Source organism: Macrobrachium nipponense, chromosome 14 (assembly GCF_015104395.2).
Source record: "Macrobrachium nipponense isolate FS-2020 chromosome 14, ASM1510439v2, whole genome shotgun sequence".
NCBI classification, from domain to species: domain Eukaryota; kingdom Metazoa; phylum Arthropoda; class Malacostraca; order Decapoda; family Palaemonidae; genus Macrobrachium; species Macrobrachium nipponense.
Genome location: NC_087207.1, coordinates 9,037,688 through 9,053,496, shown reverse-complemented (window position 1 = coordinate 9,053,496; position 15,809 = coordinate 9,037,688). Strand labels below are relative to the sequence as shown.

The 15,809-nt window shown below is 32.7% G+C and overlaps 1 protein-coding gene across 1 annotated transcript; it reads left to right on the top strand.

Moving 5' to 3' along the window:
• The first annotated feature begins 15,134 nt into the window (after positions 1 to 15,134).
• On the top strand, positions 15,135 to 15,800 carry LOC135226042 (dnaJ homolog subfamily B member 5-like). The gene has a single exon (XM_064265520.1). The coding sequence runs from the start codon at positions 15,135 to 15,137 to the stop codon at positions 15,798 to 15,800; it is 666 nt and encodes a 221-aa protein (XP_064121590.1).
• The last annotated feature ends 9 nt before the right edge of the window (positions 15,801 to 15,809 follow it).

Below are 15,809 nucleotides of genomic sequence, written 5' to 3'. Positions count from 1 at the left end.
ACTTTCGGAATAAAATATAAAAGAGAGAGAGAGAGAGAGAGAGAGAGAGAGAGAGAGAGAGAGAGATTATCTTGTAAACTGTCAACATGATAAGAGCAATAGTTTTTGGATTAATGCACACAAGCTTACATACCCTGAATTGTTATTCTCCTGGTCATTGTAAGGCAAACTGCAGCGAACGGGGAAAAGCAGAATGCTACAAGCCAAACGGCCCCAAGAGAAACAGGGAAAAATTACGGGTTGGTTTGATTGGGGAGAAAAATCGTAATAGAATATAACCGGCGAGTGAGTTCATCGTATTTTTTCTTCGGTCTCGAAATTCAGCTGTTTTCTACTCCTTTGGGGGAAACAAATTTGAAAGGTCCACGATTCGTTGCTTCCTTTCATGAGGGAGATTTTTTTTAATTTTTTTATTTCTTCATTTTTTTTACTGTTTCAAAGCAAAATCCTCAAGTTTAATTTATCTTTCTAAAGCTGCAAAACTGACGCTGCGTTGTCCTTCCCCCCCCCACCCCTCTCTCTCTCTCTCTCTCTCTCTCTTATTGGCTATCACTCCTTCTCCCATACTGTCTGCGTTCCTTTCATTTACATACTGCTTAATTACTATAATGAAATAGGAAACCGCGTTTCCTCTCTGGAGGTTATATATATATATATATATATATATATATATATATATATATATATATATATATATATATATATATATATATATATATATATATATTACATTTCGTCTCCTTTTACCATTTATAACTATTCAAAAGAGAGCACATTTCGCATTACGCTTACTGTCAATGCTGATGAAGTGCGAATCGCTGTAGATTTAACTAGTCTTAATTGAACACAGTTTCATCGCGTCAGTATATGTTATATATATTTAACAATTATCAACGCCAGCCATGCAATTGAGGAGATAATGACTGCCGCATCAACTATAAAATGTTAATAATTGTAATAGTAATAAAATAATAATAATAGCTGTGAACATAAGAGAAAAGATCAGAGGACAATGATGCTCAGAAACTGATGACGATAAGAACGCAAAATTCACAGGGCTTAGCAAAGGGACATATTTTGGAATATAGATGAAAACGGTAAATAAACCCCCGAACATCAACAAATGTAAATAGGGGCACGAAGTCTCTCAATCCTTTTCCTGAGCACAAAGAAAAAAAAAATAAATAAATAAACGATGCGTCCGAAATATTTTTCCCCTCTTTTTTCTGGTGGGAATAGCAAGATCTGTTGCTGCCTGGGCCGCTCACACTCCTGTGTTTGACAAACACTTCCGGCCAAAAAATATGGGATGGAGTCGCGTGAAACGAACTGGATCATTATGGTCGAGTCATTCATTTATTCCTTACTTATTTTTCTATTACCAGGAATTGTGTTAACTACGACAATCGAGACAAAGCATTCACCAAATTTTTTAACAATGATTCTATTTTTATTATCTTCATAAAATATCTCAGCAGTTTCCATAGTATTTTTTACACATATGAAAAGAATTTTTTTTCATTATCTTCATAAAATATCTCGGCAGTTCCATTGTATTTTTTACATATGAAAAGAAATTTTGTTTTCATTTTCTTCATAAAGTATCTCAGTAATTTCCATAGTATTTTTTACACATATGAAAAGAAATTTTGTTTTCATTATCGTCGTAAAATATCTCAGCAGTTTCCATGGCAGTTTTTGCACACATGAAAAGAAATAAAAATCATAATTAAGCAGTTGGAAAGTTAAGGAACACAACTGCTGTTTACAAATTATTATCTTCGTTTGTGTTTTGAACATGTGATTTTCAGTAAAGTTTTTTTTTTCCTGTTCGAGTTTCATCATTACTTTGCTAATTATGATAATTTTGTGTTTTGATGATAATGCTGTGTTTTAATAATAAAATAATATAATAATAATAATAATAATAATAATAATAATAATAATAATAATAATAATAATAATAATAATAATAATAGTAATAATAATAAATTAAATATTGTTAGTACAATCGAATCGCTCCAAATGAACGACTTAAACTGAAATGCACTTTTTTCTTATAGTAAGGAAATAAATATGGAATAGAAAGTAATTCGTGTAAGGGAAAACACATTCTATGTGAAAATCGAAATTCCCTAGTTATCATTCAGTGTACATCTCTCATATCATTCAAAACCAAATACAGTCACCTATATTCGCTTCCAAAGTGATAGCAGTTCCACCAACATTTATCCGAAAGTGTATTTGCATTCAAATTGCTTCATGAAATCACATTTCCCTTTTAGGGGCAAAAGAAAGGGAGATGTTTTATGTATGCAGGTCTCTGGTGGGATTCATTCTCCTCCTGGTAAAGTGAACACACTTGTTGAGGGAGGGAATGGTTCCAATAAAGCTCCCTCCAGTGGGACAGAATCCAAGCACAGCCGTAGCCTATATAGAGAATCCAAGGTTCCCCTCAAGCCTCAGATCCGAAGATACCTAGAGGAAAAGGAAGGCAGGATGGACAATAAGCATGTTTTTAGAAAGATTCAAATGATATCGATTCATTTGAACTCATAAACGTTTCGATTCAGCTTCCTTCGTTTCCTATAATTTGTAAACGATTCTTGTCAACCTTTAGGATCAAATCCAGTCTGTGATCGTAAAACACGTACTATACTGCAGGGCTTCTCCTCCTTCTGCTATAATAATAATAATAATAATAATAATAATAATAATAATAATAATAATAATAATATAATAATAATAATAATAATAATAATTTTTGTTTTCAGCTCATGGAATATGCAAAGAGTAGACAATAACATAAAGTTTAGATACATAAGATACATGTAAAAAAAAAAAAAAGATTAATCGGCAATAACCATATTTGCCGAGGTAGCACAAAGATGGTAGTCTAAATATTGGTCATAACCATACTAAGATGAGAATAGCTAAAAAATTGAATGTAAAATTTATAATGACCATAATCTTAGTGTTAATGAAAAAAAAGGAATTACCAGTAATGACATAATCATAGCAATATAATAATAATAACAGATTTTGCGGATGACATTTTGCAAAAACAGAGATTAAATCATTCAGGGAACAAACGCCTCATTTTCCCATCTTTCCTTTGAAAGTAGGAATTAGGAGACAGTTTTCGTCGAATCGGCTTCAGATGAGTGATTTGTACCTTAGTAATCTCTGCTGTTGCAGAACATAATTTGCTGGCATCCCTTTCCCGCCTTATTGTTGAAGGCTTGTATTATTCACATTGACATAAAAAGGTCTTTGATTGCATTGTTGTGGGAGCGTCGACGATACACGTGGGATTTTTTTTTTATAAGAGAATATCAAAATGAGCAAAAAATAAATAGGAGATCCCGAATCATAAAAAAATTGAAATATACACGCCATAGAATAAAAAATACAACATCGTTTATGTGGATTTTTTTTTTTAAAGTAATGTCAAATACAAAATGAATAATATTTTGCAGTGCGAACCTTTTCCATTCAATGGCCAAGGCAATCAGGCATTGATTACAATAGTAGATGTCTAGTGCATCATTAGCTGCAACACTACTTCCTATGGTTTCTTTGGCAATTAACTATTCATCAGTGGCAATTATTTTCTAACACTGCTATCTATTGGCAAACAATAAACAATCTGTATTCCAGTATAACGGTACAATCAAACTTGGTTGATGGCGTAGGGTACTGCTGTGAAGGCATAATTGAAAAATTTACTGCTGATACATTGAAAAATATTATTTTAGGGCTTTTAATTATTGTGTTTCGTTTGTTTGCTTACACACTCACACACACACAAACAAACACACGCACACACAAAACAAACAACACACATACACACACACAGTCAATTTGGTAAGTCTGTTCGAAGAAATCCCTTACAGAAAGAAATTTTTCAAGTTAAAAGAAGCTACCACGTCTGGTAGATATAAATATCAGATTTCGTTTATGGAAAAGAGACCTGAAGGCAATGAAAAAGACAAATATTGAAACGACCTATTGAAATATTTACACGCCTGTGGTCGTACTTCTTCAATGAATTAAATATATTTCCTTCGGTATCAAGAACGTTCGTAATAACCTCTGTATTAATTCGCAATGAGCGGGAATCATGAATAATATCAGCAATGTTTTAGATCATTTTTATCATATTCTTGCCCTTAAAACGAAAGCTAGCATCCCACACTACTGCATAGACCATTTATATTTTTTGTTCTTATTTTGCGATGAATAATGTTCGAGGAACCACCAATGCAGCCAAACCCCGTTCGTAAAGTTCGATTGCCGTCAGCTGGGAAAGAGAATTAAGTTAATTCAATAGAAACTTCCGCTGGGTGACAAGACATCAGCCGTGGTCTTTTGACAAACAGAAAAAAATAAAAAAAACTCAAATAATGGCTTCTATGAAAAGAGCAGACGATGGCTTTTTGATGGCATGACTTGGAGAAGCATAAAAGAGACTCGAGCCTCTTTTCCTGAGAGGTCATGAATAAAAACGAGGCGCACCATCTGGCCGAAAGCTCGTTTCGCCTCGCCGAAATTAGGTCAAGATAGATCTCGTTTTGTTGGCTTGTTTTTTTATTTATTTATTTATTTTTTTTTTTCTGTGCTCCGTCTATGCGGAGGACTTCGGATGACTGATCCCATCCCTTTGCATAAATATGCTCCAATAGGGTGCATTCATCTGGTATAGGGGATCTTCGTTTTCTTCTCCTTGCAAGGAAATACTTTGCAACTCTTATCTTATGATTATCAGAAACTTCAATTCACTACATAATCGCCGACGCCATGAAAAACAATAGTCGCTAAAATAATTGAATTGTGCTAAGCGATAACAACTGAATAACTGAAGCTTAAGATTCAAATAATAATACTATTTCCTGGAATGACTTTTTGCCAATATAGGTATTCCTTATGACCTGATGAACATTCACTCACATGTAAGTATATTTCCTTTTGGTGTTATCTATATATATATATATATATATATATATATATATATATATATATATATATATAGTAGTGTGTGTGTGTGTGGTGTGTGTGTGTGTGTATGTATATATATGTATTCTTGCTCAACATTCAATAACCTGAGAAAACTTATGAGTCCTTTAAACTACCCAGTTATGTACCTTCAATGAAACGGATATCTAAAAAGAATTAGATTGCTTTGGGAATGCTTAAATCACTTTATACAAGATTAAACTCTAGTCTTCATCATCTCTGCCATTACCAAAAGTTATTTCCTCATGACTTAAACTAACATATCCAAAGAAAAAATTAACTAAAGATAACTAGTCTTTATAAATAAAAACTCTGATATATATAGAACTTGAAATTATTATAAAAATCAAACAATTCCACCCAACCCCCCTCTCAGGAATGCCTGTCAACCCAAATACATCGCTGATCTTCTTAAGCATAATATGGGGCTCGCAAACGTGGCCCTTCAAGAGTAAAGCATGAAGGAATGTTGGCTCGGCCGGATTTCGTTGCATTAGTCAGCAGGTTATAATGATAAGCAACTGCAGAAGGCAGCTCCGCCAAAGGCAGTCAGCTGTTATTCTCATTTTCCTCATATTTCGAGGCGAATGAAAATACGTCTAAAATCACCACTCGTACGCACGCACATGCGTTTGCAAGCAGCCTTTTATGCTCATTTCAAAGATATAGGTTCCAGTAATGACGCTACCTCTTTACAGAGATGCTATAAATTTCATTTTATTTCATTCATGAGTGTCCTGCATGGTGGTAACACGATTACGAGGGTTACCGGAACTTACAGTGCCTAAACATGATTAGTAAAGAGTAAAGATAACGGGGTTGCGATTTTTTATAAATGAATTAACTAGGAATAACGATTATTAAGTTAATAATAAACGTTTACGTTCTGTACATGCCGACGAGACTCTGTATTACTGTTGACTATTTAAATCAAATCAGTCAGTAATTTTTATGTCCAAATGTGTGACATTTATTAACTCGTTCTCAAATATTGCGACTTCAAAATGCATCATTCTTAAAAAACTAATATATATATATATATATATATATATATATATATATATATATCTATATCTATATATATATATATATATATATATGTATATATATATATATATATATATATATATATATATATATATATATATATAATGAAAGAAGCCCATAAAAATGCCAAAGTGTATACTTTCTATAATATGTACTTTCTATATTTTGGGCGGCGGTTTTATGGTATCAGATGGAATTCTGTTTTAACAGAATATGTTTACCAGTCAACACACACACACACACACACACACACAACACACACATCACACACACACACACACACACACATATATATATATATATATAAAATGAGAGCAAGGGTCAGGAAATGACCCTCCTTTATCTGAGAGTAAATTACTTTACTCTCATTAAAGTAATGAGGCCGGCAGTACCCCTATTGAGCAACGTGCAATTATTTCTCCCTTGGCTACTATCAGTAGAACATAACAACAACGACCAAATAACATAAACACTGCAGACGAGTCCTGATCAAAGATTTGATCAGAAAAAAAGAAGAAAGAGAAATATCGGAATACTCCCCTTTATAGCTGGCCTTTGATTTGGATAAAGCATCAATGTGATTTTTTTTCTGCTGCAAATAAGGAAATCACATATAAATATTCATACAGGTTATGAGTTTCATTCCGTGCTATTCTTATATTGTTAAAATCATGAACGGGGGTAGTTCCGTCAGTGGACCTCATGCGGTGCACTGTAGGGATTACTTAAGGTTCTTTGCAACGTGCCAATCGGCCCCTAGCTGCAACCACTTTGTTCCTTTTACTGTAACCCCTCTCATATTTTCATTCTTCATCTTACTTTCCACCTCTTCTAATAACTGATTCATAGTGCAACTTCTTTAGGGTTTTCCTCCTGTTACACCGATAAACCTTTTACTGTCAATTTTATTGCAGCGCTGAATGACCTCATGGGTCCCAGTGCTCGGTCTTTGGCCTAAAATGTATATTTGACTCAATTCGTAAATCCAGAATTTTTTTTTGTTTTTTTTTTTGTTTTTTACTGGTAGGGCACCTCACTCCTCGGAAACATTTTAAAATAAAAATTACTTTGAAAAAACATTTACTGATGAACTGTCTGAAATGATCATCAGCTTCCAGTGTGGTAATGTAACGCGGCGACGCTGCCTGGAATTCAGAATCTAATATCCAGCCCATTTCCCCAGGACCGCCATTTCTCCTTTTCCTTTTTAGATTCCTAAATCAGATACCTGCCTCTACTGCACTTCCCCATCCCTCTTTCTCTTCCTTTTTGAACCCCTCACTGCCCCTACGTAGCCCCGAGAGTCGAGTAACACTAATTGGAAGATAAAATTTGGGACGAGTTAAAAAAAAAAATAGAAAAAAAGGAAGAAGAAAAAAAAGGACGGGCGATGTGATTCTGAGAAGAAGCTCCGAAAATAGAGAGAATTCTTGACAAAGTCGTGGAGCAGCTCTTCAGGATCACTCGAAGAAGGGACGCAACTTGTCCCTAGAAAAGGAATTGGGGGTGGGTAAAAAGACCTAGAGCTCTTCTACGTCAGCACTGTACGCACGTACACAAACACGAAAACACGTGCATATATATATATATATATATATATATATATATATATATATATATATATATATTATATATATATATATATGTATGTGTTTTGTTTGTTTGTATGGTGTTTTTACGTTGTATGGAACCGTTGGTTATTCAGGAACGGTACCAACGGCTTTACATGATTTCCGAACCACGTCGAGAGTGAACTTATATATATATGATATATATATAGATATATATATATATATATATCTATATATATATATAGTGTATATATATATATATATATATATATATATATCTACTATATATATAATATATATATATGTATATGTATGTATGTATGAATGTTTGTGTTGTAACCATTCAGTAACTGGCCTTTTAGGTCTAATGGGTAGGAAAAAACGAACAGTTATGTTAAAGTTATAAACTGCTGGTAAATTAAGTTAAATACCTATATTTAGGTTAAATTCTATCATGATTTAAGCTAAATAATGTACTATTTTTGAACAATTAGTAAACAAGAGATATTATAGTATTATCATTATTAAAAATAATAATAATAATAATAAGGATGTATTATTACATGAATAATTAATAATAATAATAATAATGCATGTATTCCATGGTGTCATAAGTTCTAGAATATTCTGTTATATAACTAGAATTCTATAAGACTAGAATCTTGTCTTGTAATTAGAATCTTGTGTCAAAAGACTATCATTAGAATTTGGTACTAGAATCTCTGTCTTATAACTAGAACTCTTCAAGAACTTTTGACTTGCGCAATCTTTTATGTAAAAAATACAAAAAAAAAAGAGGTACTACATATCTCAGGGAATTTTCATCTCCCGCTGCCGGGCATTTGTCATTATCATTAAGATAGGTGTGGCGTGAATGCGTGTAGCAATTACCCAAGACCCGGTTTGTTCGCTTGGCTTGACTCACTCACGGAGAGAAATTTTTTTTTTGGAATGAGTGTTAATCAGGACATATTAAAAAAAGATAGACCGGTGTCATAAGTCTAGAATATTCTGTTATATAACTAGATTCTGTTATAACTAGAATCTTGTGTCAAAAGACTATCATTAGAATCGAGTATCATAAGACTAAAATCTATCATAGAGCTAGACTCTCATGTCTTATAACTAGAACTCTTCAAGAACTTTTGACTTGCGCAATCTTTTATGTAAAAAAAATACAAAAAAAAGAGGTACTACGTATCTCAGGAATTTTCACCGCTGGCGGGCATTTGTTCATTATCGTGAATACGTAGCAATTACCCAAGACCTGTTGACCTTGGCTTGACTCACTCACGGAGAGGAAAAAATTTTTTTTTGGAATGAGTTGTTAATCAGGACATATTAAAAAACATAGACCGATTTCCCTGTAAACACAGGGTGAAACTAGATTGAGCTAGTGCTCAGTACATATAAAATAAGAGCGATTGATAGCCTCGGGCGTATCTATGTACGCCTGCACACATGATTATGCATGGGATTTGTATATAAATAGCCCCTTTTTTCTTAATCACAGCTCATTCGGAACAGACGGCTACAGGTCAGCAATCTAGGATAAAGGTAAGTAAAATTTTTTTTAGAACGGACAATCCTTAGTACCTTATTAGCTCAGAGAACAGCGTATAGTACTTTACTTACGCTTAGTAACAACGAGTGGAACAGGCAAAGTCTATGTATTATTAATTAATAAGTCTATTTTATAACGTGAACAACATTGGAGTATTGTGCTGTCGAACACTTTTACTGTCGCAACACCGTTATAGTGAGTGGCCTTGACAGTGAGAGAAATTCCGAAAATTCCCCTAGAAGTTTGTAGATATAAGATTCTTTGCGTTTGGTCTAATTTTGTTGTGAGATACTACGAACTAGCTTTATGTTAAAATACTATATATATATTTAGCTCAATGTGTCAGTAGAGAAGGGATAAAGAGAGAGAGAGATTTACGATTGTCTATCGTCGTCTGCTTTGGGCAAAGCGCCGAGATAACGGTACTAGTCAGACCTTGGTCAGGCTGAGAGTGAAAACAGGAAGCGTACCTACAGTTCGTTACCTAAGCATAATTTCCAGGTGAATTAAAAGTGGTCAAAATTAGCTATAAGAGGAGAAATATTACATTTCTTGTACAGAAATCTTTCCTAAATATTGAGTTAATTACTCAAACTGTGCAAAGTAAAAGGAGAGAAAATTGTAGAAGACAAAATTTGTCTCGTTAAGAAAGAGAGAGTGAGAGAGAGAGAGAGAGAGAGAGAGAAATATTTTGGTTTGAAATCAGCTGTTCTAACCGAGATTATTTCGCCATTGTATAAGTATACTAATAATAATAATAATAATAATAATAATAATAATTACGTCTCTAATACAAATCGCATTGCAACTTGCTAGTTTTTTTTCCGCGTTTTGCATAGTTTTTTTTTTCTACAAGTGGAAGAAAACGTTTTGTCCTGGAATGCATTTCATACGCGTAAGACGTAAACAAACAGCGCTCAAAATGGCGGCCGTTGCTAGCTAGCTATACGAGTCGAAATAGTTCTTCTGTCTTCTGTGTGGCCTCTCTTTTTATTCACGCTCAAACGGTTTTTCAGACAAGTTTCCGAGAAATACAGCATATCTTGTAACAGCCTGACAATTCCTGGGCTATCATTAAATGATCAGTGCGCTGTGTGTGAGAGAAACCAGCTCCAATACGTAGGCATGTCTTAGAACAATTGCCGAAATACTGTTTTCAAAAGTGGCGAAAGGGTATACCACCATTAGCTCATTATAACGCATCCTCCTAACATTGTTGGTGATAAACGGAGCTAAAGACCTTTTCTACTCCGATGTCAGAAGGATGCGTTATAATGAGCTAATGGTGGTATACCCTGATTGTACATGGTCCACTCTGTACCATGTGGTTTATTTTACACTATATCAAGTGATATGAGACAAACAAATGCTTAAAAGTCTATATAAAAGAATGACGAGTTCCTGGAGGCACCTTTATGGCCAAATCTAGAACATTAATGAACTTTTACATTCTGAAAAAATTAAACAATTCTTTCATATAAGAATAGATTTACAACCAACCACTTGGACATTCTTTAAGCAAATTTCTAAAATGATTAAAAAGAAAGTCTTAACATTCTGAATAATAATAAAATTGTATTATTTTCCTATTCTATCTTTATTATTATTTAATTATTATTAAAAAAAAGAAACCTATACTATCCCAATATATCACTAATAGATTGTTAGTAAAAATATTCCTAGCCAAATGTATAAATTCAATTGTGTTGTGGTCGATACTAATAGGTCCATACTCTGTAACTATATTGAAAATAACATTTTCAGTATTCCTAAAACATTTCCATCTAATATGGTATAAATTTAAGCTGTGTGATTAGCATTGATGCAGAGAGGATTTTCTCTTACAGTGAATCTGAATAAATCTCTACACAGACTTGCTCTTGCTTGCTTGCTTAGCACTAAAGAAACACGAGCTGTCATAATGATGCGGCAGCAGTGTAGTAGTCCTATTTTGCTAGTATATCTAAAGTGTGTGTACTCATCCACCATCGTAATACTTGGGGTAAAATTAGGCAAAGATCGATCGATACTGGCTACCCTCTCACTAGGCTTCTTAGGATAGTCCAAAGTTAGGTAGTAGGTTAGTTAAGAGGCCGAGCAAGTCCTAATAAGTTTTCCATGAAGAATTTTATATTATCAAAAATATTCATATTTCCTTATTCAAAGCTAGATTACCTAATCTCTGGTATGTCTTTTTAATCTAAGAGATCATATGTAGCTATGATCCGCAGTGGAAATTTTCACGAGAGAAAGGTATTTGAATGTAGAATACAAGAGCACTACTACTTCAGTTAGCAATCATCATCTTTTTGAAAAGGTTATTTGAATAGTGAAATGATTTTCCCAGAACCCTTGCAACTATACTTAAACTTTTTTCAAAAACACTCGAAATGGAGAATACAGTTGAAAAAGACTGAATTGATCGATAGGTAATCCTATAATGATATATGAACCTAGAATAAAAGTCGACTCTGTTTTATTCGGCATTTCTAACAACCTTTTCATAAACTTAGCCTATATGGTATTGTGTTAGAAACTTTCGACTTGTTGTTAAATAAAGGCGAATGATTGACTGACTATTCAACGTGCAATTATTATTACTATTATGAAAACAATTTTATAATCCGCAACGATGCAGATGAGATTACTCCTTGCGACTATTTACAAATAACTTTTGAATGAAGAATACAGTTATTATTCTTTTGAAAAACCTGAATTTGATCGACGGATATATGTAAACCTAGAATGAAAGTTTACTTTTTTTTTATTCATTTCTAACAACCTTTTCATAAACTTAGCCTATATAGAGACTTTCGACTTGTTAAATAAAGGTGAATGATTGACTGACTATTCAACTTGCAATTATTAACAATTTTATAAATCTGCAACGATACAGACGAGATTACTCCTTGCAACTATTTAAACTTTTTAAAATGATTTTTGAATAAAGAATACAGTTATTAATCTTTTTGAAAAAACTTATGATAGAGAAAATGATTTTTATATATATATATATAGATATAACTCCTGAATAAAGAATGCAGTTATTAATCCTTTTTGACAAAACTATTTGAATAGAGAAATGGTTTTCCCAATCCTTGTTGCGACTTCTTAGACTTTTTAAAATGACTTTTGAATAAAGAATACACCAGTTATTAATTCTCTGAAAAGACTTTATGATAGAGAAATGATTTTTACACACACATATATATATATATTTATATAGATATATAAACTCTTGAATGAAGAATACAGTTATTAATCCTTTTTGAAAAGACTATTTGAATAGAGAAATGGTTTTCCCAATCCTTGTTGCGATTACTTAAACTTTTTAAAATGACTTTTGAATAAAGAAATACGCCCCCCAGTTATTAATTCTTGCTTGAAAGACTATGATAGAGAAATGATTTTTACACACATATATATATATATATTTTATATAGATATATAACTCCTGAATAAGAATCAGTTATAATCCTTTTTGAAAGACTATTTAAATAGAGAAATGGTTTTCCCAATCCTTATTGCGACTACTTAAACTTTTTAAAATGACTTTTGAATAAAGAATACGCCAGTTATTAATTCTTTTGAAAAGACTTATGATAGAGAAATGATTAGCGACTACTTAAACTTTTAAATGACTTTTGAATAGAATGCAACCCTCCTTAGCTAGTGAGCTATCCAAAGGGGGAATATATTTGGTTGTCTCTTTTAATTTACATATATGTAGTATATAGCTCCCAGATACTCTCTACACAGACTTGCTTGCTTGCTTTGCACTAAAGAAACACGAGCTGTCATAATAATGATGCAGCAGCAGTGCAGTAGTCCTATTTTGCTAGTATATCTAAAGTGTGTATAGGCTTGACATTGAAAAAGGAAGGATGCTTGTTAAATTAACATCTTAATGATATCTCTAATTCTCATAACAACAACAATACTTCTCTGCTTCAATACTACTTCTGCGCTATTTTGCAAGATTGATTATATATGTTACAGTAAGAACGCACACATACTTATCCATACTTTTCGGGGTAAAATTAGGCAAAGATCGATCGATACTGGCTACCCTCACTAGGCTTCTATAGGAATCGTTAAGGATAGTTAGTCCAAAGTTAGGTAGTAGGTTAGTTAAGAGGCCAAGCAGTCCTAATAAGTTTTCCATGAAGAATTTTATATTTATCAAAAATATTCATATTTCCTTATTCAAAGCTAGATTACTAATCTCTGGTAGGTCTTTTTTAATCTAAGAGATCATATGTAGCTATGATCCGCAGTGGAAATTTTCACGAGAGAAAGGTATTTGAATGTAGAATACAAGAGCACTACTACTTCAGTTAGCAATCACCATCTTTTTGAAAAGGTTATTTGAATAGTGAAATGATTTTCCCAGAACCCATGCAACTATACTTAAACTTTTTTCAAAAAACACTCGAATGGAGAATACAGTTGAAAAGACTGAATTTGATCGATAGGTATACTATATGATATATGAACCTAGAATAAAATCGGACTGTTTATTCGGCATTTCTAACCTTCTCATAAGCTTAGCCTATATGGTAGCTATTGTGTTAGAGTCTTTCGAAAGGAGGAATGATCTTTCAAATATCCTCGCGACTACTTAAACTTTTTAAATGACTTTTGGATGAAGAATGCAACAACCACCCTCCTTAGCTAGCTAGCACTCTGATATTTCCAAAAAAAACATAAAACTCGATTAATATATAGTATCCATTACTCTGATTAAGAATAAATCCAAAGGGAGAATATATATTTGGTTTTTTTCTCTTTTAGGAAGCTCTCATATACAACGATGTAGACGAGATTACTCCTTGCGACTACTTTAATCTTTTAAAATGACTTTTGAAATAAAGAACTAGTTATTAATCTTTTTGAAAAAACTTAGAGAAACGATTTTTATACATATATTTTAAAAACAATAAATATTACTATTAGAAAAGACTGATAGAGAAAATAGAATTAACACTCATCAGTTATTAATCTTTTGAAAAGACTTATGATGAGATAGTCCTATCCTTTTTGCAAACTACTTCCAACTTGTATCACTTTTTGATTTAAAGAATACGTTATTAATCCTTTTGAAAAGACTTATGATAGAGAAATAGTTTTCCTAATCCTTGCAACTACTTAAACTTTTTTAAAATGAACTTTTGAAAATAGACAGTTTAAATAAAGAATAACAGTATAACCTTTTTGAAAAAACTATTTGAATAGAAAAATAATGATACAAACAAAAAACAAATAAATACAATTATATATTATAAAATATATATACCCTCCTTGAATAAAGAATTTTAACAGTTATGAAAAATTAGAGATGATTTTTACACACACATATATATATATTTATATAGATATATAACTCCTGAATAAAGAATACAGTTATTAATCTTTTTGAAAAGACTTATGATAGAGAAATGATTTTTACACACACATATATATATATTTATATAGATATATAACTCCTGAATGAAGAATACAGTTATTAATCCTTTTTGACAAAACTATTTGAATAGAAAAATGGTTTGTCCAATCCTTGCGACTACTCAAACTTTTTAAAAAGACTTTTAAATAAAGAATACAACTTCCACTCCAGTTATTAATCTTTTTGAAAAGACTTATGATAGAGAAATGATTAGCGACTACTTAAACTTTTTAAAATGACTTTTGAATAAAGAATGCAACCCTCCTTAGCTAGGAGCTAGCACTGGTATTTCCAAAAAATTTTATACAAACAAAACATAAAACTATTAATATCCATTACTCTGATTAAGAATAAATCCAAAGGGGGAATATATTTGGTTGTCTCTTTTAATTTACATATATGTAGTATATAGCTCCCAGATAATTCATTCAGCATTGTTGAATATAAAATGCGCATTAGCGCAGCCAACCAAACTTAGTTCATCATCAGCATGGACTATTACAAGATCCTAGGTATCTCCCAAGATGCTTCAATGGAAGATATTAAAAGAGCTTACCGAAAAATGGCACTTAGATACCATCCAGATAAAAATAAATCATCGGATGCAGAGGAAAGGTTTAAAGCCATCTCGCAAGCTTATGAAATATTGAGCGATGTGAAAAAGCGGGAGTGTTACGATCAACATGTGAAAGGTAAAATGGAGGATGAGGAGGTACCTAAGGAGGGTAATAATAAAACTCGCTTCACATATACCTCTACCCATACTAGCGATCCCAAAACTCGCTTTACATATACCTCTACTACTAGCAATCCCAAAACTCGCTTTACATATACCTCTACTACTAGCGATCCCAAAACTCGCTTTACATATACATCTACCACTACTACTAATAGCGGTCCAATGGACGACATTTTCCATCAGTTCTTCGGCACCCACGGTAATTTTAATCACTTCTTTAATAACTCTGACGACGACGATGATGATGATGATGATGATGATGATATTCATATGATGTGGAGAGGCATCAGTAGTAGGCATCGAATGGGAGGTTTCAACTGTAATCACAAACACTATCACAGGGGGGGAAGGCATCATCATCATCATCATCACCATCATCATCATCAGGATCTCCATCATACCGGGACCTGTACGTGACTCTCGAAG

Excerpts from the sequence above, each read along its gene's own strand:
- LOC135226042 (XM_064265520.1), top strand. The coding sequence starts at position 15,135 with ATGGACTATTACAAGATCCTAGGTATCTCCCAAGATGCTTCAATGGAA.